Source organism: Fundulus heteroclitus, chromosome 7 (genome assembly GCF_011125445.2).
Source record: "Fundulus heteroclitus isolate FHET01 chromosome 7, MU-UCD_Fhet_4.1, whole genome shotgun sequence".
NCBI lineage: Eukaryota > Metazoa > Chordata > Actinopteri > Cyprinodontiformes > Fundulidae > Fundulus > Fundulus heteroclitus.
The window spans coordinates 16,303,944-16,330,142 of record NC_046367.1 but is presented as its reverse complement, the minus strand read 5'-3'; the positions used below and the strand labels follow the sequence as shown (position 1 = coordinate 16,330,142).

Genomic DNA, 26,199 nt, shown 5'->3' with positions numbered 1-26,199 from the left:
CCCAGTATGGTTACCAGGGGAACGCGATCTGAAAAGTTATTTGCTATTTGCTCCCAGGAGTTAGCGCCAGGACCGTAGCGGTACTTTAGTCTTTCTGTGTCAGGCGAGCTGCTGTGTCGTTTATGAAGGAGAAATAGTGCAATGAGAGTTCGGGGCGTTTCGCTCTGCCGTCCGCTCACATTGAGGTTTGTATGGTCGGCGAAGCAGCATTAGCATGTCGAAGCTACGTTAGCTAACTGAGTCGTAGTTTGTTTCTACCGTGTGGCATGGTAAATATACCATTTTTACTGCACCGCGGCTAATAATGTGTACGTTACGGGACTGGTTTAAGTGAGATATGGTTAAGTTAACGTGTTGTCTATGCTCAGGAATGACCAATTCGTGGCAGCAGCCATGTAGGTTCCTGTTTACTTTCTGCCTGTGGGCCAAACAGATTGACAGATCGCGTTGAAACTGGATGCTGTTAGCGAAGGTTTGACGTTTACTTAAAACTATGACATGCTAGCATGTGTCATCAAACGCTGAGATCCGATTTCCTTTTATTTTCTTTTTTGTTTGTTTGTTTATGTTCTTAATTAGGGATGTCTTTCTTTGACAACTGACTCTCCTCCCCACACAGGTACGTCCGTCGGAAGAATAGTAGTCATCAGCATGCCGTCACCAGAACTTCTCCAGCCGGTTCTCAAAGCAAAAGTGGACGAGCTGTTTCTTAACTGGCTCAGCGATCCTGGAACACAGTCGGTCCTCAAAGACTATCTCGACCTGATTAAAAGCGGACAGTATGACAACCTGAGCAGCGGCCACGCGCAGGACAAGAGGTCGCTGAGCTTCAACGAGAACAACAATGTGGCGTCTCAGAGGAACCTGACGGAGAAGAAGACGGCTCCCCTGGGCGCGCCTTCGAGCACGGCATCCACCAGCACCCTGCCCTCTCGCAGTAGCAGCAACGCCCGGATGACAGGACCCAGTGGAAGGGTACTGCGGAGGTCTGTCAGCGCGAAAAAGGTAGACTGTGGCTTTGAACACACGCTTTTAGGATGGACACTCAGCGTCCAAACGCAAGGCGCGATCTGCTGACATTCCTGTCTTCTGCTTTCCTGGTTTTCAAATAGCCTACTGTGTTTTAGTCCACCCAGCCATCGCGTTCCGCTTATCTGGGATCTGGTCACAGGAAAAGATCCAGTAGGAGAAAACCTTGTGGTCCATTTCACCTGTGAAGCGTCCAGGATCAATTTTAAACATGTCTACTGGGCCAGAAAGTAATGGTTTATGTTAAAATCAACATTTGGGTGAAGTTGCCGCAACCAGGTTTATCTTGTTGCGACAAGTATTTCAAGTGGCATTAAAAAGTCTTAAAAAGTCTTGAATTTAACTTGCCTTATGCTGTAGGAACCCTGAGGGAAGTAAAGCCCCTCCGGTGTATTTTGGACCGTCCTCTGGGCTTCCTACCGGTGTTGAATAAAAGCCGTTTTTCATAGAGTCTGCGTTAGTTGACAGGTGTTTCAAATAAACTCGTAGTAAGGACTAAATTCATAACTGGCACCAATAACCAGATCATAGTAATAATGATTAGTGTTGCACCGATACCAGTATCAGACGGGACTCCGATCCAGCATTAAAATGGTGGTATCGGTATCGGCGAGTACTAACAAATAGGGCACCGATACCTTTTTGATCACTTGAACGCAGCCTTCTCCCTCCTGACTAGTATTATACATGTTATATAAATTCATGAAAGTTGCACTATTTTGCCATCTGAGAGCCAAAACTTCTGGTTTAAAAGAGATTATTCAATTAATAATGTAATTTTACTGTCTTACTGTTGCACTACTATTATACATGTTATGATTTCACAAATGTTGCACTATTTTGGCCTTTGAGAGCCAAAAGTTTCTTCAACTATTGTCACCCATTCCAGGTAGGCAACAAAAAGTTCTACTACCCTAAGCAGTATGCAGTTCTTCATATATACACACACATCAATTTCATACAGATGGTATCGGTATCGGCCAATACTGCACAGCCAGGTATCGGGTATCGGAATCGGGGCCAAAAAATGGCATCGGGGCAACACTAATGATGATTAAAAAAACAGCATTTATGTTCTTGTGAAAGATCTGTTGATCCTTTCTTTTGAGTTGTTTTCTTCTTTTCTGAGTAGGCGGCGTATAATAAACCAGCACATCGTGGCCCTTAAGTGGCTGTGGGTAAAAGTTTCTATTTCTGAATGGATCGAGGTTGTTTGGCTGACCTGAAAAGGGTACGGGTAGCTGCGTGTTTGTCTGGGTTGGTCCAAGCTGCTTGCGTTCACGGACGCGGAGGTGGATGTCGACGTTTGTTTAGAGACTTATGGGAAATACAAAAGTCTTATGATGGTCACTCAAAGTTCTTTGGCTTTGATTACCGTTCATTATTTCCCGTTCATAAGACTCGTTTAAATGTTCAAATATAGGATACAGCTCCAACTATAGCTGAGATCAGGGCATTTTAAATCCCCATTTATCACTCTAATTATTGAACAATACTTAATACTCACCAAAAGAAATCTCAGGTACATGTACTTCAGTCCTGAAGCGGGCGAACCAACTGACCCGAGGCCGTATTGTCTCATTTGTTTTCATATGAAGCTTTTTAAAAAAAGCTCCGTTTTCCTTTTCATTAAAAAATAAATAAAATTAAAAGCAACATCATTCAACCATGGAAATTTAAAATTATTTACACTGAAGAATCTGTGAAGAGCCGCAGTCGAATTATGATGCGGAACATTAATATAGTATATTTTAGTGTTTGAAATGAATGAAACAAAGCTGATTAGTTCATTATTATTTTGTATTTTTTTGTTTTGTGTATTTAAATGATCTTTTTTGTTGTTTTTTGTATGTTTTCATGAAGCTAAATTTGTCCAGATTGAGACACAGAAGCGCTGTCAGGTGCATTAATATTCCCAACGCCGACGGCGGAAACAACGGCCCGCACGTCGCTGTGCCTTTAAGGCAAATTGATCGAAGCACACTGAAGCTACTAGCTGGGGAAAAAAAATAGTTTTCCATTTTACCAATCACTGTTATATCTGAGTTCTGAATCCGCGCTTTAAGTAATTTTAAAAACAACAAAAACAGATCGTTTCAGGGCCAGGTTCATGTCTGCATGGAAAGGACGGGGGGGGGGGGGGATCTGCATATTTCTCAAACATAACTGTGGATGTGTTCAGCCCTGCTGTTTTCTCTTGGATTTGAACTTTCTCCTGCTGGCCACAAGAGGCTGCCGAGAACCTCACAGCAATAACGACGTTCAAAGGGAGCCTTCATGGTTGTGGGTCTGTGTTGCAGATATTAATTCAATACTTGGTAAATTTCCTGGCCTCTGCCTTAAATGAAAGCGGTGCGTGATCTGGGCGTGTCTGACCTCACCCTGCCTAAAGCGCTCGGGTTACTCCCCATGATTCTTTTTTTGAGGTGTAGATCTTATTTGATCAAATCTTAGCCCCTGGGGATAAATAGTTTTAATTCTGGAGGGGAGGGGGCAAATCTACCTGTACAAGAAAAAAAAAAGTATTTTATCTGCGGATGGACCTGCGGCCTGGTGTTGGGTTGCGGACATTAGTGAGCGCGAGGACACGGCCCCACGCCCGTCAGACAGCTGCTCCTCAAGAGCACGCCGTCCGCATGATGTTGAGTCGCTACAGATGGGGGCACAGGGTTGACATTCAAGCGCTCGTCGTTCAGTCTTCTGTTTTCTTCCGTCTGGATCGTTAATAGAGCTGGGCGATAAATCGATTTAATCGATTAATTCGAATTTACAATTCTTTAAGATTTCATTTTTGGAAAATCTGGATTTTATTTTGCCAATACACTCATTGGGTTTCCATGAAGAGAACAGCGTGTGATGCTGAATATACGTTTAGGCAAATGTATTGTCAAAATATTGTTAAGTGGAAACTTTTTTTTACCATAATACGAGCTACTTCATTTACTTATTTACTTTTTTTTTTTAACTTAACTGAAGTTCATAAGTGCAGCGAAGCCTGTTCTTAGCTCAATGTGTAATACCACCACCGCTCGGTGTTAAAGAGATCACAATGCCGCGTGGGTGCGAATACTTATTTTAAGACGACAACAAACCAAAAAATTAAATAAATAAAAATCAATTTCGGCATTTCGATGCATTCTTTAAGGGATTACTCAAAGAATTCAATTCATGTCCCACTGATGCAGGCCGGAGCAGCTGCTCCGACTTTGACATCAGACACCGATAAAGATAGCCCCGGTTCCCTTGTGTTGGCATTAGATACCCAGAACCCTGGCAGCCAGGCGAGGTGTGGCAGCGCATTCATCCTCCGCCTAATTTACTTCTATGCCGGCCCTATTAGATGCTGCTCATTGTCGGGATATGCGCTCGCAGATTGTTTATTTAAAGCATGTACAGTAAATGTCGGGTCTCCACGAACGCTTGGCTTTCTTGTCCTCCACCTTAACATATAAAAAATTGCCTACTGACCTACTGCAGTGCAGTAGGGTCTAAACAATGTTTCCTAGACGTGACTAGGATAACACATTCCTCGTTTATATTTCTTTCTTTCTTTTCTTTTTTTTTCACTGTGCTTATTTTGGGTTTAGCAACGTAGCCGCTGTCCCAAGCAGGTCAGGGGTGTGGGAACACGGCGTCGTTCGGTTTGCCGCAGATGCTTTTCGTTTTAGTCAGAGCTGTGTGTCATGAGCGGAGACAGGTGTTTGAAGCGCAGTTTTTCACGGAAACAGCTCCGGCGAAAAGTCTGTGACCGCAGACGCAAAGGATGAAACTGGCCTCCTTTGTGTTGATGATAATGTGATCATGGGGGAGGTTAGATTTATTAAAGATGAACTGTAATGATGAGCAGTGATCAGTAAAATAAAAACGACGCCAATTGTTCCAGTGTCCTTGCTGGGCTAAAATCCCTTCCTGGCGAGATCAAAAGCAAAAGGAAAAAGCTGCTGCACAGACGCAGAGGCGTTCGCTGACCCGGTTCCCTGGACCCCTTCGACCGCATCAGAGAATCAACAAGCTGGACCGCCTCAGGAGCTCTAACCGAGCATCTTTAGCGCAGCTCGTCTTGGAGACGTCCCAGCGACGCGTCCGTCGCCTTGACGCCGCCGTTGCTTTCATATTTATGTAAGACAGTCGATCCTCTTACATCATGCCGTGGCAGCCGACGTCGGTCGATGGGTTCGCCGTGTCATCTGTAAATCAGGCCGATGTTTGGCGGGTTTTCCACAGAGTAATCTTAATCCTCGCCACGTATACTGAGCAGCGACAGCACGCCGCCTCATGGTGTGACTCCCCCGAAGCAAAGAGTTTCATCTCTCTGCTGCAGTTTGGTTAAGGGCAAAACTAAAGCGTTAGAGGCTCTTTATGCTGTTAGCGACAGTTTTGGGCTCTGCATCGGGAGGTTCTAGCAGATTTCAACCGTTGTCTGATTTATTGTTCTTCAGGAGGACTGCCTGCTCTGTTACTGCACATAAAAATGAGCCGTGCTGTGCTTTTTCAAGGTTTATGGGAATAGCTTCTTGGAACGGGGAACTTTTACTCCTAGTTTGGTGCTTGTTCTTTTATGTGACTTTGGTACATTTGCTGCAAATGTAGAGCTACTAATGCTTTTCGTGTTAAAGCTAAGTCAGTGACAGATTTAAGTAGTTTTTGTTTGTGTGAGTCCTTTAAAATGTGTCATGCTTGGAGCTGCTGAGGCGAACGTGTGACCGGAGCCATCGTATTTACCGCCGGAGTTTACGGATCAGTCAGGTGGAGTCGGTGACTTCCTGGGTTTCTTAGTTTTCCCTTCATCCTGTTAAATCGATCCGTCAGACGGACTGCGGCGATGTGGAGTTTGGAGTGATTGCTGAAGGTTTCCCATTCTCATGACTTGAGGCCCGATCCCTGATATGAACCCATCAGCAGGTTCGGTTCCAGCCGCCGTCGCACGCTCTTTGATCAGCTCGCTTCTGTCAAGACATCAGCTCTGGCTGTTCCACACGGAAGACGCAGAAAACATCGTCGTTGCTTCTGTCTTGTGATTGCTTTCATTTTGGTTTGTGTGTATATAGTGCCATTCGGCAACAAAGACCCTCTAAGAGGCACTTTACAACGCAAACAGGACCGATTCATACCCAGAAATTACAATCCAGCCAGACCAACACAGCCGACACATTAAAATTAAATGACATGGCCCTAGTTATTATAGAATCCAGTCAGTTTCATCAAAATAATGTATCTGAGTGAGATCAGACAGTGGCACAACTGAGTCCAAGTGGCTTATGGAGGATGTGGGGAGTCCTGTGTGGCGTACAACAACAGCGACGCACTGGGCGAACCAGGTTTTTACTTTCTGGTTCCAATAACAGTGACGTAAACCAAAAAGATTTATCGAAATGTGCTTTCTGACGTCGAAATCCCTGAGTCACTTCCTGATTGTTGGACAGCGAACCCTCGCCCTGCGTAGAGTCGGCTTAATGAGGTGATCGATCCGGTTGTTGATGCGGCGCGGAGGAATTTCTCATCATTCCAGCGCAGCAGAAACTGGAAGTGGATGTTTGTTTAGGGACTAAAGATACACACTTGTTTTTCCAGATCCGGTTTCTTGGGTTGCCCAAACAGTGCCGGTGGCGCTTTTAATAGGCGCAGACTGGGTTGGTGAGCTTTCTTTGAGTTTGACATTAGCCCCCCCCCCCCGCCCAACACCACTTCTGTTGCCCATCAACTATAATAAGACCAGGAATGACTGGCAGCTCAAGCTTGCAAAGGGAAGGAAAAACTGAAATCACAGACATGATGTTAAATAGTTTGTAATACGCCTGATTTATGGATGTATATTGAAATCATCGCTTCCCCTTTTAACCTTTTTTGTATTTTAGAATAATTAGTCCTACATTGTTTACTTTGTTTACTCACTTCACTCTCCGTTCATCACTGGTTTTCAGGGGGAGTTTATGACGGATTATCCTCGTGTAATATATGCAGCCTTTGTTACAGACTCTGGTTTTTTATATTGTCTATTAGTGTCAGGAGTTCTTATCCTTCTGAAACTTGTCCAGATGTAAGGCCAAAGTTCCTCTAAGTGTGGCGCGTGGACGCTTTTTTCATGAGAAATGTCAGCAAACCTCAGCAGCGCGTTCTCATTGATCCCTGAACTGCAGGCAACAACAAGTCCGTCTCTTTACATAACCTTCCATGAGCACGGAGGAATGTAAACTGGAAAGGGCAGATCCACACCCCTCCCACCCCACGAGCGGTCTAAGTGAGTCCTACACACATGCACCCGCTCGCTCCTTATCTCCCCCAGCAGCTTTGAAGCAACAGCTCCCTGACCTGTGTGTGTGTGTGTGTGTGTGTGGGCGCGCACGTTAGGTAGCGATGCGCACAGCCGGCCGAGCTGAGACTCTGTGACCAGATCTGGAATGGGAGGGGATGTCACAGTGGCAGCTGCTGCTTTGCATTAAGAAGGCTCCTGACAGAGGACAATCACAGGGGGACGTACCCAGAGAGGGACCCTCCGCCGTTCTCCTCTGTCGGGGTACTCGCAGCACGCACACACCGCTTCTGGTCCGGGGGCAGCCGAGAGAGAGAGAGGCGGGCGACGCCGGACCGAGGGTTGCGCTTGTGCACGCGATCGGCCCGCCGTGTCCGGAGCAAAGATGAGGATGAGGGAGCTGTCTTTACGTCAGGATCCCGACCTCAGGAAGGAGCTGGCTCTCCTGGCCCGTGGATGCGACTTTGTCCTGCCGTCTCGGTTCAAGAAGAGGCTCCGAGCCTTCCAGCAAGGACAGGCAGGTGTTCTTGTCAGCGTGCTGAGCTCCGTGCGGTGGCATCCAGACGGTCGTGCGGCCACTTTTTGCTACTCAACGGGTTCCTGCAGCCTCCCGGTAACGGAGGGATGTCTTTTTCTGTCCGGATGACATTTGACTCCACTTGGTTCAGTTTTTCCGTCCGGCGCGTCGCTTCCAGCTGCTTCGCTGTCCTCTTTCGGGGCCGCATCATTTTGAATGTGCAAAATGTCATGTGGCTTAACAGCTGTGCTCAAGAGCTCTGTGAGCATGAAGAGAGAGGGGGGGGGGACGCTGCAGGGCAGCAGGAGATGTTTATGTCCTTTTATAGCCATAGCCGATGCCAACACAGAGCTCTGACAAGCAGAGGATCAGCAGCATTTATCATTTGCCAGGATAAAATAAGCAGATTATCACTTGTGGTTTTACGAGCATCTTTTGCGCTATTCCCAGAATGTGAAGGCTTCACGAAGTCATCGACGAAAGCTTTATTAACGATGGCTTAACGCAAACATCAGCGGCGGCATTTTATGTTTTAACGAGCCGCGGCGTGGGCGTGATTTTCATTATTTCTCTGCCATAAATCCGTTTCCTTGTAAATGTCCTCAGTCGGGCCAAAGGGCCTCGGTGTAAAAGATCCTGAGCGAGAGCAGCAGGCTGCATATTCAAGCTGCTTTAATAAATCCTGCGAAATAACGGCGCTGACTGGTAGTTTTCATCAGTCGTTATATAAATAAAATGCTGCACGTCGTTTCATTTATTTTGGTGTCTTGTAAATTTCATGTTGCGGTTCACAAAGCAGGGATTTTCACAGGTGGGCGTCATCTAATAACTTAATTTCCAGTCTTTCTAATCCACAGTCTTCAGACTTGGAGGTTTGTGCTGCTTCCAACTTTCTGAGGCGCGTTTTCACATTGCTTATCAAAAAAAGCTTAAAAGTCTTTTGTTGGATCGCACATTTTTATTGTCACTAAAAAAGGGAGGACCAGCGCAGAAAACGCCAAAGATCACACCGTGACTGAGGAAGTACAATCGCCACAGACGAGCGTTAACTCCTTCCGTTGTGCATTTGATCCTTTATTCTGCTTTGTGTTACTTAGAGATTTAATCTGCTCAACCTGTGAACTTTTCATATTAAACTTATCAGCAACAGTTGGTGTTTGTCATCTAGCATCTCGTCTCAAGTAAAGATTTGTTTGCGAGGGCGAAAAAAAAGGGCTTTGGGATCGTTTCAACGGAGCGAGAAGTTCCGGATTGACGCATCAGTGTCCTCCACCGTTCTCTAAACTAGAAGAAGTGCAACGGATTATTGGGGGCGGGGCTTCATAATTTTGAGGCATTTATCGGATTTCAGAGGTTGAACTACCAAGAGTCAAAGAAATATCAATCGATTTTGAGCCGTGGCTAGTTGGTTGGTGCGTCCCAAGTGGCAATACTGTAAAACGCTTTAAAAATCCTCTAAACAATGAACAGAAGTCTGTTTACTCTCACAGATAAAAGAGGACATGTCGTGCTTTGTGTTCTTTCAGTGTAACCCTATCAGGAACGCAGACACGTCCTTACACTTGAGTTTATCTAGTAGAAGACCCGCTTTATTGCCGAGGTAAAAATAGGAGTCCAGCTGTGCGGCCGTTACAATTTTCTTTTTAGAAGATGAAAATCATGCAACTGGGTTACAGCAGAAATTGAACGTCGCTGCCCTCAAAGCTCAGGTCCTCACACCCCAATGTCACGTAGCAGGAATATCCCACCAGTGTCATCGGGAGATTTAACTGAGTTCATCCGTAGCAACAGTGATCGGTGTGAAGCGTGAAGGCATGACTGAACTCACACAGCCCCCCGGGGAGGGGGGGTGAGTTCACTAAAGGACACATTTGATTAATTAGACTACAAAAACAAGCACAGCAGCGAATCCACCAAGAATTATATTCCTTGTGAGCAATTTGTTTTGACCACATAAATGGAGACTTGCATCTTCACGACTGTGGAAAAGTGCAGGAAGGATTAACCGTGTCCCATTTCACTCATAAAGTGTTTAAAGTATTGCTTTTTGAATCCTGTAACCTCCAAAGTAAATGGCTCTGAGATGTGGAGCGTTTGAACGGTTCTCCGTGTGCTCAATCTGGGAGGGAGAAACGATGACTTTGGATCGTGTAGAAATGGAACAGGACGACCAATCGGTTAAAGCAGAAAGCCATCAGAGCGTCCTCTAAAAGCAGAGCGCCAGGACGCAGGAAAAGGGCAATATGATGACTAAACATCTAAATGTTGCAGAACTAGTTGAAGCCAGCCAATGAATCTGGGTTGTGACGAGTAATCCACAGGTTTGTAAGACTTAAAGTGACACTGGCAGCAAAAGAGCGTGAAGAGAGACCGTATTGGTCGCTGCGGATCTCTGTTCATCCGTGTGACGGGACCTTTTCCATCAGACTGGCAGCTGGATGGCAGACCTGAGCAAACTGCTGTCATTAAGAACTTTATGAAGCAGGAAAAAGCCTTTCTGTAAGTTTTAGGCACACAACAATCGTTTCTCTGAACCCACAGAGACACATGATACAAGCCATTTAACGAGAGTCCTATCAGAACAGAGGAGTGGAGCTAACGTTAGCCGCTAGCTGAGCCATGTGCTCAGTCACACAGCCCTGATGGACAAGTGAAGCGTTGTTAGCACATTAGGTTAGATCACTTTTTGAAAATGCCCCTATAAAACATGTGCCACTGTTTGTTTGTTTTACAGAAAAAGAAAGTTAGAAATTACAGAAAATATTTAACCTCAATACATTTTGGGCTATTTTTGCAAAAAAACTGTTTTTCATTTTATAAATTAACCCTTAGTGTGTGTGTTTTTTTTGTTTGTTTGGTGTGTTTTTTTTTTTTTTTGCAAAAGAATGGGCTTACTTTGTAAAACAGGGATTTCCAAATAATAAAAAAAATTCGAAAGAGTAGATTTGGTTTAAAGATAAACCTAAATTGGAGGAAAAATAACATTTGATTAGGGAAATCTAATGGACTTCATGCGACCCTGTATGATACAGATTCTGTAGGTTTCAGTCTCCTGCTCTTGTACACATGCGTGAAATTAATTTTCCTCCTTTTTCTTTAGCTTCATAAAGTAGGCTAAAGAAAAAAGCCAGAGTGAACTTAGATGAGTGTTGGTCCCGTTTACTGTCCGAATTAAAATGTACTCTTTCAGATTACTATATCACTTGCCGATGCGTATATTTTTCATACCACTGACCCTTCTAGTTACTGATAACTTCTAATTTCAGAACCTTGCTGGGTGTCCTGTCTGAAGTTCAACATTAACAGCAGCACTGCATGCATCCCATAATTAAATCATTAGATCTGTCTTTTCATAAGTCTGCCTCTAATCAGCTAGCAGTTCTGTTATCCATGCCAGGATGGCTCTGATAATTTTTTCTCTCTACAGCTGTTAATACGAACCAGAAACATTTCTGCATCGTAGCGTTTTGCTATACTGACCACTGCGGAGTCAACATCGTGGTTTCTGAGAAAAGCCATAATAGCTCCTAATAAACCAGATTTCTGGATGAGAAGAATTGACATCTTTAAAACCACCATGCGGGTGATAAATTGTGTTAAAAGTAACGTTGAATGTTTTCAAAGTAAACACCGGGACGTCTTTTAATGTGTGCCGTCAACAGTCTGATTTCAGGTTTTCACAAAGGTTAAAAACTGCTGGAAGACCCTGATATGGTAATCCTGTCTGCATCCTTTTAAGCTTAAATGTTACAAGAAAGCTACAAAAAAATCCTAAATGGTTATATTCTTAAGAATGACTAATTTATTTAGTACCACTTTACAATAAGGCTCCCTTTATAAATGACTAATAGTTTATAGATGTTATTAATTAATCTGGGAACACTTTATAACTCATTCATAAATGTGCATTGTGTATAAATCAGGACGAGGAAGAGAAAAATGTTTTTTTTTTGTGCTCACATGGTAGTAAATCTCTGAAATTTTTAATAAAAGCAACTCTAGGTTAAATTTATAGTTGAACGATCAGGCTCACTATTTGGCAATAAGCTGGTCAGTTTTGTCTCATGCTCACTCTTAATTAATGAATAATAAACACTTAAGAATTGGTTATAAAGTGTTTACAGATTAATTAATTTCACATCTTTAACCTGTTTACTAGCCATCTATAAGGAGAGCCTTATTGTAAAGCGGTACCCATATGACTACATATATAATACATATCAGAGTTACAATCAGATCCTAGTGTCACTCATAAGGAATATCTGTTACATTTAAGTGGATAACGATTATGAGTGCTGAGTATTCAAGGCCTTCCCTGATGAAGTCTGAGGGACGCTGGGAGATTTGGTTACATATGGAGCGAGCTGAGGGCTGCTGGCATTTTTTTGACTCTCTTCTGTTTTTTTTGTTTTTCAATCCAGGCCCAGGTGAGGACGGAGAAGCCGGTCACCACCGCACTGAGCGAAAGCATTCCCAAGTTTTACTTCCCACAGGGCCGGCCCCAGGCCAACCTCAACATCGACGGCCTCATTTCCAAAATTGAGAAAATATTTTCACAATTCCCAAATGAAAGGGCCACCATTGAAGACATGGGGCTGGTAGCCAAGGTGAGAACGTGAGCCTGCTGCGTCGCGGTCGGGCCGCCCACCGGCGGATTATTTTCCTCGGTGCCGTTTGGCTGCCGACGGTTCTGAATGTTTGCTGGGCTTCAAACCCCAAATGGAAAATCTCATTTCCGCGTTGCTCAGGAACGTGGTCAGTGGGCTGAGGAGCACCTGAGAGCAGTGACAGCTAGGTTTACTTAGGGAATTATTTTATCCTGCCACCCCCCCCCCCCCCCGCCAAACAGCCCATCTGTACTTGTTTTATCTTTGCTGCCTTTGTACTCCTGCCCTCCTCATACACTGCCTTGTTTTTCTGCCCTCTCAGGCCTGCGAGTGTCCCCTCTACTGGAAAATGCCATTGTTCTGCTCGGCTGGAGGCGACAGGACGGGTTTCGTCTCTGTGCACAAGTTCGTGGCTATGTGGAGAAAGTAAGACAATGGTTATTTTTATTCTCAGCGGACCGTTGGGTCATTCACCCACAGCTAAATAGCTCACACATCGGCCTCCGAACAATAACGACCGCTCGCTCTGGGCGGGGGGAACATGGACACTGAAGGCAGCTCTCTACCACGATGACACTTTGCCTTTCATTCCTAACAGACTCCGTTGGCTTTTAGAAAGACAAGAGAAAGTCACAAGGGGGTGGTGGCTGGACGCGTCCGGCGCAGTAGAGGGAGGAAGACGTCCGTTTTGGTGTCTTACTGTATGAAAATGAACACTGTGGGGTTGTTATGTGCTGAATGCTGCTGCGTGCAATAGGCATACCCTTGTTTGAACGTATTAAGGCCCATTCATACCCTACGTTTGGCCTACACGTCCGTATTTCTGTCCGTACGTTCTATCCGTTGACTCCTTCATACCTCCGTCCGTTGAGGTGCGCGATAACCAATATTTCCTGTAGGTGGCAGTGCTGGGCGCTCCCTAATCGCGGCCCACTTGGACTTTACGACATCCCCTGTCATGGCCAGAGCATCCCCGATTTCCTGAAAGCTATTCATAACTTTTTGTTTGTCCCTGTGCCCCGGACACGACACATCATATAAATGTGGGTAGTTGCGGACAATCTCCGAAAGTCGTTCCACAAAACCCGCCATTGTTTAAAGCCCAGAATTCTAACCTTCTTCGTGATTTTGTTGACATTTTGTACTACAAACTCAATAGCGCCCCCACCTCTTCCGGTAGTATTGCTCCGTATTGATCCGTTTCGTCCGTAATCGTAAGCTCCCAATTTTCGTGTCAAAATACGGACGAAATCGACGGTTAGAACGTATGAAACACTCCACACGTATCCGTCTTTTACGTGAGGTATGAATGGGCCTTTAGTCTCCAGAGAAGCGGACGGACGTGGCCTTTGACCCGAGCCCGTGACTGAACCATTCTTGGTTTAGAGGCCACCACAGGCACTTCCATTATTACCACCACCGGAACCAGCCTGAGCACCTAAATCAGCAGCGCCGACGCTGAATCCTAATTTCTGAATGTGTAATTCTGTGCTTGTGATCTTTAGTTTAAGGAGTTAAAACCTTGACTGAGTTTTTTTTTTTTTTTTAAAGCATAAACGTAGCTTTAGAGCCAAATAGGGAGCAACCTCACAACCATCTGTTCTCTCTTTGCTTTTCCAGAACGCTGCAGACCTGTCACGATGATGCTTCTAAATTTGTGCACCTCTTGGCCAAGCCTGGCTGTAATTACCTCGAACAAGACGACTTTATGCCATTCCTGCAGGTACTGAGTGCAGCACACCCAGGGAGAAGGCAACACTTGGCAGTGTGGGATGGTTAAAATTGCCCTAGCTTGGGTGGTGCGACCTGGGCTTAATTTGTGGCAAGCCCTTCTGAGGCCTTCCTTATTTGTGTAAAGAAGGGAGTCATTTTTGATTGTTTTTCCCATATTGCTTTGCAAACGTATCCCTGCTACATGTTCATGTGTTGTCACCACGTACTCAACAGGATTGTTCTTCAATTTGCCCGATTGCAAATGTTTGTGTGACAGTCCGGCACAAAGTGGGACTTAATTGTGCAGCTTTCAGGATTTTGATTTATTTATTTTGAAGAGGAAAAAAAAAAAATCTCAAAAGTGTGGTTTCCATTTCAGCCCCCTGGGCTCCATTTACACCTCCAAGTCTTATGGGGGTTTGTTTCCACAAGCTTTACGCGTCTAGAGACTGAAATTCAAGCTCATTTTTCTTTGCCAAATATCTCAAGCTCAAGTTTGAACATCTCTTGTTGAAAGTGTATAATTATTGCACACAATAAAGCTTTTGCACTAGGGCAAAAAAAAAAAAAACGCCGCACATACAGGCTTCACACAAATACGGAAGAGGATTGGGGCCACTCAAAAAAAAAAAAAAAAAAAAAGTCTACTCAATTCTGACTTTAATCTCAGAATTCTGACTTTTTTTCTCAGAATTCTGAGATTAAAGTTAGAATTCTGACTTTTTTTCTCAGGATTCTAAGAAAAAAAAGTCAGAATTCTGACTTTAATCTCAGAATTCTGACTTTTTTTCTCAGAATTCTGACTTTTTTTCTCAGAATTCTGACTTTTTTCTCAGGATTCTGAGAAAAAAAAGTCAGAATTTAGTAGACTTTTTTTTTTGTGGCCCTAATCCTCTTCCCTACACAAAGCCTACGGTCACACTGCAGGGAAATGCGACCCAACAGGACGCTGGCGTCCTGGGAAGGCTGCTGGTCCCCCGGTTCGATGATTATTGTTATTATTAAGACATTGCCGATGTAATAGAGGGAGAGAGCTAATTGAAGGCAGGTTTAGCAGAAACGTTTTGTAGAAGGGGAAGCAAAGATGGAGGGAGGAAGAAAACCTCAAAGTAAACCTGTCTGAGAATCAAACTGATCCCAGAAAACATGAACCCAGTTCAAATCGAGTTTTTTTGGCCATTTATAACATGTATCCCTGCCTCATAAACTTTTTTATATGTGTTTTCATCCCATGCGGCAGGCTGTTTGTGTGCCAGACCGGCCCTTCACCTCCGCCCGCCTCACATTCACGCTCGCACGAGCTCTCCGTCTGAGCCGAGCGGCCGTCAGCGCGGCAGCAGGCTTTCCCCGTGGGCGCGCGCCGTTTAATTTGTACGGCTCCTCTCGGCGAATCGCCTTTGACTGTTTTGATGAATGAAAGGTGGATTGCCGCGGAGTAGATTCGCCTGTCCCAGCCTGTTTCCTGCGGCCGGATGATTTATGTGTTTTCTATGATTAAATTTCTCCCCGTAAGAGTCAAAGAGGCACGGCGGCCGCCCCGGAACACGGCCCTTTAATTTCAGCGCCGCCGTCCCATTCGCGGTCGCCGCTTTGTTCCCTTAGTGGTCGCCAAGAAAGCTGGATTGAGGAAAGGACATGAAGAATTGTTCTATTAAGAGTATTACTGCGGTTAATTAGAAACGGAGTAGCTCCCTGATGTCGGGGCTTTAGGAGAGTGTTAGTTTCTAATAAACATCTTTTTGATCAGCTGTCCCACTTGGTGCTTCGGGGATTTCAAAGGAACATTTATATCGGACGGCGTCTCTCGGTAAATTCTGCGGCGCTTTCTGCTCCCACGAGAAGTGCGACACAACGGCGTGACAGCAGACGGCCATCCGACGTCTGTATTAGTGCGGATTCCTGGCCCTGTTCAGGCAGCCTTTGGCACAGATCTGAACCAGATCTGAAACAGATGTGGACTGTTAGCTTAGCTTGTCTTTGAAACGACCTATAATTTACCAGAACATGTCTGTTAAAGGAGCAGATGTAAAACTTCACACAGCTAAAAATGACCGTTTCGTTGCCTAGTAAAGATGAGTAATGCATCTGTGCTTCTTTTTTTTTTGCTTTCAGGATGTAGTGAACTCTCATCCAGGCATGGCCTTTCTAAAAGAAGCACCGGACTTCCACTCGCGGTATATCACCACGGTACGGGAAAAGCATTCGCCTGCTGCTCATCAACATGTCTGTGTCTTTTTGGAGGATAACACCGTTGACTGAATTATTTTTTATTTTATTTTTTTTCAGGTCATTCAAAGGATATTTTATAATGTGAACCGGTCATGGACTGGAAAAATAAGCTGCTCTGAGCTCAGGAAAAGTAATTTTCTTCAGGTAAATCCTGTAATTATTATTATTTATTTTTTTTGCTTTATTTACAGTGCCAAGCAAACTTATTCAGAGCCCCTTTAACCATTTCACATTTGGTCACTGTACAGGCATAAACTTCAAAGTATGTTGTAGGCATTTTATGTAATGGACCAGCACAAAGTAGTGCATGATAGTGAAGCGGTAGCCATATGGTGCATCGTTTTCTTCTTCTTTGGCAAAAAAGCTATCAATTAAAAAAATCTAAGAAGTGCGGCATGCTTTTCTATTCATCCCCCCATGAGTCAATACTAGAAACATCTTTAAGGATATATCTTCATAAAGGCACGTTCACGCTGTGAGATCTTCGCCCTTTGTGAAGATGAGCTCAGTCGGGTGGAGTGGAGAGCTCAGGCTGTACGGTCAGGGTCGTCGTCCTGTTGGACGGTGAACCTCGGCCCCTGAATCAAGCTTCGGCAGCTTCTGACAGGTTTTCCTCTGGGCCGGCGTCCTGCCACTTCTAGATGCGTCTCTGGTCGAACACGCCGGACTTAATTATCAGCTCAGTAGCAGAGCTGCACAGAGCCTGGCTGCACGCTATAGGGAGGCATTTCAGCCGGTAGATTCAGGTGTGTAGGGCAAGAGACACGTCTTAAACGTTGCAGGACGCCAGACCTAATGGATTTGAGCTTGAGACATCCCGTATTTATGAATCTTCCCATCAGTCATTACCCTGGTCCCTGTCCTTGTCAAAGAAAAGCTTTTCCCACAACAACTGCTGCTTGGTAAATGGCTATTACATAAAATCAAAATAGATTTTATTTCTTTGTTATTAAGACAAATAGTCAAAATTTCCTGAACATAGGAAAACTTTTTTAATGTACTTTTACTTGGGATGTCTAAAGGTCTATGAAGCAGTTGTTCTTCTGTTGCTCATTAATTATGCCGAATCAAAGATGTATAATTTTTTTTTGTTGTTTTAATGTTGCTTTAAATGGCAAGAAAATGGTCTGGCCTCATTGACGCTGCCTCTGTTGGACAGAACGTGGCGTTGCTGGAGCAGGAGGAAGACGTGAACCAGCTGACCGAATTCTTCTCCTACGAGCATTTTTACGTCATCTACTGCAAGTTCTGGGAGCTGGACGCTGATCATGACCTCTACATCGACCAGAAAGACCTGCTGCGGCACAACGACCAAGGTGCACAAAGGAAGACCACTTTATTTATTTTTATCTAATTCACCGTTAGCCGATTTACTTACCTTGTATTAAATTTTCCACTCAGAGCATTGCTAATTTCTCCAGAATCTACATGCAGCCGTTATAGAGTTTTGTAGCAGCTTTTTGGATCATATTTGCTCCTCACCACTGGCCCGTAAAACAGATTATAGTCTCCCCTCTCTTCACACCACATGCTTCATGCTGATGGTTGGAGGGTCAGGCCGAGGGAAAATAAGATCAATAAGACAGCAGCGTATACTCTCTGCCTCAACGGCATGAGCTACGGTGCCGTCGCAGAAACCAAACTGGAAAGAATAGGAATGGGTTGCATGTGCTGCGTTGTGGTGCTGGGTAACTCTGCTCTCTGTGTTTCGCAGCCATTTCCCAGAAAATGATTGGAAGGATATTCTCAGGGACGGTTACAAGGTGGGTCAACGTTTTCATTAAGGATCAGAATACGTGATTTTTGTCGCGTGCGCCGAACATCTGTCCTCTTTTTGCAATCAGAGACAGACGGGTGTATAAGGAGGGGAGGCTAAGTTACGCTGACTTTGTTTGGTTCCTCATCTCTGATGAAGACAAGAAGACCGACACCAGGTATCCTTTGGCTGCACTGATTTATTTATCACCCTTGTTTCTGTTCTCCTTACCTGTTTGCTAAACTCTTCTTCTTCTCTTTTTTTCTCCCAGCATAGAGTACTGGTTCCGCTGTATGGACCTGGACGGGGACGGCGTGCTCAGCATGTATGAGATGGAGTACTTCTACGAGGAGCAGTGTCAGAAACTGGAGGCCATGTCCATCGAGCCCCTTCCGTTCGAGGACTGCCTCTGCCAAATGCTCGACCTCGTCAAACCCGAGGTGGAAGGTCAGCGCTGTTTCCCATTTAGCCACACGGGGCCACCGGTCCGGCCCCACTCCGGCGCGTTTTCAGGCCGGATCATTGATCGCCGGCCGAGGGAACGGTTACAGATGAGAGGACTGACTGTGCCGCCTGCGGCCAGCTGCTGGTGTTATCCACACTGTCAACAGATTCCCTCCAACACTTAACTCGTCCACTGTGGGAGTTAGAGGTTCACTGTGGCGTGTGCATGTTTAGTATTGATGGCCACTGCTGGAATGTGACCCAAGTGCAGCCCGACGGCGCGCTGCACGAGTGGAGTTGGATGATATTACATGTAACCTGATACGCAAGCAGCTCTTTACTAAGATGTTGTTCTGAACAGTAACCAGGCAGAGCAACCTAAAGTATTTCGACAGATTGTAGGCGGGCTGTTAAAATCCATCAAGTAGGTCATTTCATAATTTGAAAGAACATATCCACGACTGCCGAGACGTGTAACCTGAAAGCCACGGAGCAGAAACCTCTGAAACGAACTGAACAAACCCAGATTTTTTACATTTTTTTTTTTACCTTGGAGTTTATGTCTAAATTTCCAGCAATAGACGACTTGGTAGAAAGCAGGTTAACTCTGGGAAAAAGAAAATGGCTATAACTCCGTTTGTGTTTAACGTTGAGGACAACACCTCCGTCTTGTTTTAGGGATTTGGTTCTTGTTAGTGGTTCCCTGATGGTGGTCCAGGTTATTGGAGAATGAGGATGAACCAATGTTGAGTCCAAGCCCAGTAAAATCCTGTATTCGTGGTAAAGCCAGCAGCTTTAAAGCGCTCTAAGGTAAAACACTGAATGGGTCACCAGCAGAGGTGGGTAGAGCGGATAAAACAATGTACTTTAACTAAGAGTGGCACTACTTCTGCATATTTTTACTCAAGTAAAAGTAAAAAGTAGAAATGACTCAAGAGCAAGAAAGTATTTGGTGAGAAGATTTACTCAAGTACTGAGTGGCTAATCATAACCTCTGATGTAACATAACAATACTGACCTTTTTAATGACTAAAATAAAGTAAATATACAAAAAATTTACAATTACAAAATGCCAAATTCAGCAAGGAAGCTTTTTTCTTTTCTATCATAAAACACATGAAACCAGTACCTACAGCAGTTAATGTATAGACACTGTATTGCCAAAACTATTTGGTCTTCTGCTTCTTACCTGAACATGAACTGGTTGTTTCCAGAAATAGCAACTTTAACTATTCTGTAAAGATCTTCTTCAGGGTTTGTTGGGGGTTCGTAGTTAGATGTGAAAACCAGAATCAGAGCCTTCGCTCTAGTTCATCCCAGAGGCGTTCTGTAAGGTTTCTCCACACCAAACTTTATGCGCCTGCAGCCATGGAAGTGATTGGAACACCCAGAGCCATTGATTTGTTGGTGTCCCCCAATACTTTAGCCAATTTACAGTACTTCTGCAAATTACTTCCAGTTACAATATCTGCTGCTTGCTGTATGTTCACTTGACCCCCAAATGGCTCATTGATCTCAGCAGATAGAAAATGACGTTAAAATTACAAATAAATCCCACTTTAACAGAAACTCTAGGTATGTCTCTCTAGCGCATTTTTGAGTTAAAACAAGTCTGTTCTTTATCTATTGAAGGTCCTCACGGAGGCTAAAGTTGCTAAAAAGTCCACTCCAGTAGGAGTAGTGATACTTCTCATCAATATTACTCCAGGAAACGTAAAAAGTACAGCTAAACTACTCCTAAAAATACATTTTGCTCTAAAAGTTACTTGCCAATGCCTAGTTACTACCCACCTCTGCTCCCCAGTGACGGTTCTGACTCTGCAGTTCCTTGACTTCAGCAGGTATTTGGTCTCAGTTGCAGTTTGAGGAGAGCAGCGTGATGTTTCCTGGTATATCATGTCTAGCCCCTGCTGATGGTGCTTTCAGGCAGATCAGCTTGCCAAAGTGCTAGCTTAACAGCAGCATGTTTACGCTCCGTTTTGATGCGACTCGTTGATAATTCGAGCTGTTCAGCACAATTCCAGTTAGTCCTGTGCAGACAAAACTTAAGCTGACAACGTGAACGCCAGCAGTCAAAATCACACAGACGCACCGTGTGATCATCATGAAGGGAGACAAACATTTGATTCTTAAGGAAACTCAGATTTGTTGGATCTGAAACTTTAGGTGTGTAGCCATGTCGTTTTGAAAGCATTGATTGGTTTATTAATATAACACCTTTCAACAGACACCCTGCAGCCAATCAGAATAGAGTATTCACCCAGACCATAGTATGGTGCTATAGGACACGTATTAATAAAAGTAATGGCGTTGGCTCAAAGGTAGAGATATTGCATCGTTCTCTCAGCCGCTTCTTGTGAAAAACGTACAATTTTTAACGCTGAAAAAAAAGAACATTAAAGTATTAATTGATTTAATATTTATTTATTTCGTAAGTGGCCGTGGTATTAAGCGGAATAATGACCTTGGAGGTGTCCATTATCAGAAATTAACGTCCGTTAATTACGGACAACGGACGCCTCATTGCGCGTTATCCCTTATATCAGGGGTGTCAAACTCATTTCTACATTGGGCATCATGAAGTCATTAAAAGGGCCGTTTGCACCTGTATAGATGATAGTTTTGATTTCAGAATGTCATTCCAGTTCACATAAAAATGTGAGAAATTTCACAGGAACATAAAAAGTAGCACCTTAGACCCAGTTTATACAGTTTAAATGCAAAAAGAAAGTTGCTATTGGGGTGAGTTACACTTTAAACATTGTTCTGCGTCACTTTTTCTCGTTTTGGCCATTTCTGGGTTGGTTTAATGTGTTGTGGGAAAACTAGTGGCAGGATGCTGTTACTACACAGTTAAAAACAATCAACATTCCCTACAGGAGGCACAGTTTTAGCCACTTTATACACTTTAAAAGGCTATTTAGCTCTACTTAATGACATGATAGGCCTTTTTGGTTCTTGAGGGCCGGATAAATCGCCTTGACGGGCCGGATTCGGCCCGCGGGCCTTGAGTTTGACACGTGTGCCTTTTATATGTAAAAATGGACAAAGTAGGAATAGTTTCAGCAGGATCCCCACCGGGAGTTTATACTGGCTTTCATTTGTTTTACAGTGGGGAACACACGGAGGGTAGCACACATTTGTATTCATCGCCCTTCAAGCCTACCCTCTTAAAAGAAAATTTCACTGCAGCCAATTGGCTACGAAATCAGTCGATGTCTGTGTGTCATTTAAACTCCGTACAAATGCGGTTGGTTGGTAAATATCAGGGAGTATGAATACGTCTGAAAGCCACGTTTTCTGCTTTTCGCCTTGGTTAGGTAAGATCACTCTGCGGGATCTCAAGAAGTGCAAGATGGCCCACATCTTCTTTGACACTTTCTTCAACATTGAGAAGTACCTGGACCACGAGCAGCGGGACCCTTTCTCTATTGTAAGGGTGCGTAGATGTGACGGGCTAGCAAAGGTCAGAGTCATCTCCCCAGCTCAGCTCAGGGGTATTTAGTTAGCTCTGTATTTTTTTGTGTGTTTTTAAAGGAGGCTGAGACAAACGGCCAGGAGTTCTCCGACTGGGAGAAATACGCGGCAGATGAGTACGACATCCTGGTGAAGGAAGATGCCAACGATCACTGCAATGATGTGTAAGTGTGACAGCAGGACCAGCTGCAGCACCAATAAACAGGAGCTAATTAAAGAATTTAGATTATTTTTTTCCCCCCGTTAAGCCTATTTACAGTTGGATTGGTTTTCTATCAGATTTAACTGTAGTATTTGGTATTTATTACTGTGTTTTTATAGATATAATTCAAAATAATCTGTCCTTTAGAACCACTATACTGCGATTGTTACCCATAATATGCACTCCAGTGTACTTATGATTCATGAGACTGAGCCGTGTTTTCTCTGGAGGATTTTCTAGTTTGGTAGTTTGGTCCTCCCTTCATTTCAAAATGTTTCTAGACTCAGCCGAAGTCGAGTTGTTTTCAATTATCCGTCACGGTGGCCGTTTAACAAAGGCAGCCAGCGCGGGGCCCCCTTTGCTCTGAGGAGAATGTGCAGCAGCAGACGAGCCCCTCTGAGAGGGAATGGGAGATAAAGCTGTTGACAGGCATGTTGTGTGGCACTTTTAGGACCAGCACTGACCTCTAAAGACAGGCAGCTGCCCCAGAGCAGGTAAGACACTCAGGGTTACAGCAGGGACCATAGTCTTCCTCTCTGTGTCTTCTCTCCTCCTCTCTGGGAAAGTCTAGTCCTGAATCCACTTTTAGCCCGTATCCTCTCCCCCACCACGTTCACACATTCAGGGCAGAAAGTAGCCGGGGTTATTTATTTTATTTTTTTATTTTAAATCCAGCACAATATCCTGTGCATGCAACCCTGTCTTAGACCTGGGAGTCTATTTCTGAACCAGGCAGCTTTTATATTCCTGTTTCACGTGAGAAAAACGGTCTCCATGTGTGTCCCCACCTTCCTGTGTCCTTTCCAGTCACGTCTGCTCGTTAAAACATGTGCTTCCACGTTATGGAGGAGTCTGTTTGCTTGCTTTCTTGTCAAGAAACTTCATTTTACTCATTCCCGCTTTTGACATCCTGTAAATCGCTGTCAGCCCGAGGGCTGGGCGATAAATTGATTTAATCGATTGATTCGAATTTACAATTGTTTAAGATTACATTTTTGGAAAATGGGAATTTTATTTTGCCAATGCACTCTTTGGGCTTCCATGAAGAGAACGGCAGGCAATGCCGAATATATGTTTACAAAAATATATTGCCAAAATATAGTAAAGAGGAACCTTTTTTTTTTTTTTTTTTACTATAATATGAGGCATTTTAATTTCCTCATTTACTTATTTTGCTTAAGTTACATAAGTGAAGTGAAGCCTGTTCTTAGCTCATTGTGTAAAACCACACGTTATGTTGTCACTGTTTACAACAGCAGGGCGGCCATCTTGATTTACCAGCATGTTTCACAGCTTGGATTTAGCTGCACTTTGAATTCAGGTCAACTACCAGATCAAATGTTTGGCATAAAAGCAAGTTTTTAAAACAATTTTTCTTTTTCTTTTTTTTTTTTTGTGAAACGAAAAGGAGGGAAAAAATTATTTATCAGATTTCACATAATAGAATCGGAGATTCTATTTTTCAGTCATATCGCCCAGTCCCTATTTAGCCCCATGTGTTAAGTTTCTTTATTCACAGTATGAAAACGGTGATCTCTTGGAGATTTTATTGTCTGTGTCTGGGAGGCCGCCACCAGGTTTTGTTCTTCTTCAACTCCTGGCAAGAAAGCGAACATGTTTCCCGCCTTTCTTCATGGCACAGATAAGTTGTTGTTGAATGTGATGAAATGCCTCCGTGGCACAGGTTGGGTTAGAGCTGTGTCTCTGAAATAGTGGGGTGCAGGTAAGAATCAGGCTCAAAACCATGTATACTGTTGGTAATATTGTATAGTTAAAAAGTGTGGTAATGTAGAAAAACGTAAAACATTTTAATTCTTCACAGGAGGGCGCAACAGAGCCACTGGTCTAGAGAAACGTTCATTTGTTCTTTAAAATAAACGTCTTTTGATCTTTCTTTCAAATGAAGGATCGAAATCACAGATCAGCTTTAGTTTAAACGCATTGAAATCCAAAATTATTTATACCTTGTTTCATTTTGTCACATTACCAAAACAAAGAAAGTATTTTATTTGGATTTTTCTATACTGGGATAGCACTCATAGTTGTGATGTGGAAGGGATATTATAAAAATCTGAAAAGTGTGGCAGGCCAATGTATTGAGCTTTCTTTTTTCCACAGACCATGTAGGGAATGCAGCAGTTTTCTGGTCAGATGAGAACAAAACGTTTTGACCGACGTAAAAAAAAAAAAATTGGGTGGGGAAAGTAAAGCTGCACATCGGTTTGAACAAAACAAATCGCTGAATAAAATCCAGCCTTGAGCTGATTAACAAATGACTGATCTGAGTTTAGTTCAATCTGTGACTAGCGAGACTTGGACGCTGCTTCCAATCTGACTGAGTCGGAGAGGTTTTGCTTAGAATAATAGAGGAATAATGGACAAGGGTTTGAGTTTTTAGATGTCCATCGCTGCCGTGCATCTCTGTCCTTCCACTTTAGAATGATGGACTACTTGCTATGGGTCTATATCACATAAAATCCTGATGACATTACAATAAGGTTTGTAGCATTAATGTGAAAACAGTTGAAGAGGTAATTGAATTTGTTGTTTGATCCGTTCTGACGGAGGTCATACACCTTGACAAACATCTTTTCATGGAACAGGGATTGATTAAATCCAGCATTAATTAAAATTCCCTCGGTGTCCTGTAGAGAATTTATAGAAGCGTTATTGGTATCTCATCCTGCATCACTGGTAATCCTCGTCTCCTTGTGTCTGTTTAGGTATGATAATCCTTTGAGCCCTTTGGGCCAGCACATCTCCAGTGAGCTGAGTCTGACAAAGAAACACTTCTTTGAGATCCCCACGCCACACTGCGACCTGGACATGGACGATTACGAGTATGAAGACGACTTCGAATGATGCTCGAAGCCACGGGGCTTTACCCAAAAGCCCTCTTACCGCTTTCCTCTTCCATATACCGTCAGCTCGCGGGGGTTTTCCTAAGCGCGACATGCAAAGATCAACAGATGCCAGACTAAAGGAGGAATTCAAAACCAGAAGACGCCTTAGATTCCCCGTGACCGGCTGGAGACATCACCACGTCCCACACGTTTAAGGAGACGTAAAGAACGTGTGGGGCACCGAGTTTTCAGCACTCAGAAGCAAATTTGATCTGTCACACTTACAAAAACATCACCAGAGATTACTTAATAATGGTGGAAGCTGTAACTCTTCTTCTCTTTCGATTTTGTTCCCCTCGTCATTTTCTGCAGGTGATCTTTAGCATCAGGGGTCATTCAGGTCAAGTCCCATTGCACCTCAACACCGGGGTTTCTAATTAGGGCCACTGGTGTCAGCGGTGGTAGTTATACGGCGGAGGTCCCTGAACTATTGAAATTAGGCCTTACTGATTAAATTCAGGGATGCGATTTATTGGCTAATGTTACATTCCAGTAATCATATCAAAGGGCTTTTCTGTGAGGCTGTAAATGCTTTAAGGGTCTGTTGCTGTAAACTCCAAACAAGCCTTCTGCTCAAACACAAGCAATACCGTTCACCCGACAACCCCCCCCCCCCCATGTGTCTGCATACATTAGGTCTTTAAAGTGTGACAGAGTTGGAAATATAAATTATTTTTAGATGAGTTTATAGAGTACTGTACATATTTATTATGATTTTGCTGTGTTGTAAAAGACGTGGAGTTTTAGGCATTTTTCTATGGTACAGAGTACTTTATATGAATGGGCTTTGTCAGGAAATAAACAGTTCTTTGGAGGGGGGGTTAATAATGAATCTTTGGTTTCAACAACAAAAAAAAAGAGGAATAGTGCTGGTTTTTATATGCATTTATTGTGCAACTAATTTTAGCTGAAAAGAATGTGGGACATTCTCAGAATCTATAGATGTTTTGTTTTGGTTTACTTTTTTTTCCCCAGTTACCCATGTTGCTTTGTCCCGGTTTCATTTCTGCTGTGCACTTACACCTGCATAAATGTTCAGATGCCAAAATAATAAAAACTTTTTTGCATTTTC

At 43.7% G+C, this 26,199-nt stretch overlaps 1 protein-coding gene across 5 annotated transcripts; it reads left to right on the top strand.

The window, feature by feature from the left end:
* ppp2r3b (protein phosphatase 2, regulatory subunit B'', beta) lies at positions 1-26,199 on the top strand. Of its 5 annotated transcripts, none has more exons than XM_036139051.1 (15): positions 1-185; positions 620-1,005; positions 12,218-12,403; positions 12,726-12,829; positions 14,024-14,126; positions 16,229-16,303; positions 16,403-16,489; positions 17,505-17,661; positions 18,060-18,108; positions 18,190-18,279; positions 18,373-18,548; positions 21,866-21,978; positions 22,083-22,186; positions 22,676-22,718; positions 24,948-25,066. In XM_036139051.1, exons 2-14 carry the CDS (start codon positions 652-654, stop codon positions 22,692-22,694), a joined length of 1,617 nt encoding a protein of 538 aa, XP_035994944.1. In that variant the 5' UTR covers positions 1-185; positions 620-651; the 3' UTR covers positions 22,695-22,718; positions 24,948-25,066. The 5 variants fall into 5 exon arrangements, with proteins under 5 accessions (XP_035994944.1, XP_012719770.2, XP_021173130.2 ...); XM_012864316.3 differs by having other exon boundaries at positions 3-185; positions 21,866-21,984; XM_036139050.1 differs by lacking the exon at positions 22,676-22,718 and adding an exon at positions 25,151-26,199 and having other exon boundaries at positions 4-185; positions 21,866-21,984; positions 24,948-25,087.

What these genes read in the sequence shown, in the direction of transcription:
- ppp2r3b (XM_036139050.1), top strand. Translation starts at nt 652, where the DNA reads ATGCCGTCACCAGAACTTCTCCAGCCGGTTCTCAAAGCAAAAGTGGAC. An exon ending in GGAAAAGTAATTTTCTTCAG is followed by an intron (nt 16,490 to 17,504) that starts GTAAATCCTGTA and finishes TCTGTTGGACAG; the next exon opens with AACGTGGCGTTGCTGGAGCA. An exon ending in ACCCTTTCTCTATTGTAAGG is followed by an intron (nt 21,985 to 22,082) that starts GTGCGTAGATGT and finishes GTGTTTTTAAAG; the next exon opens with GAGGCTGAGACAAACGGCCA.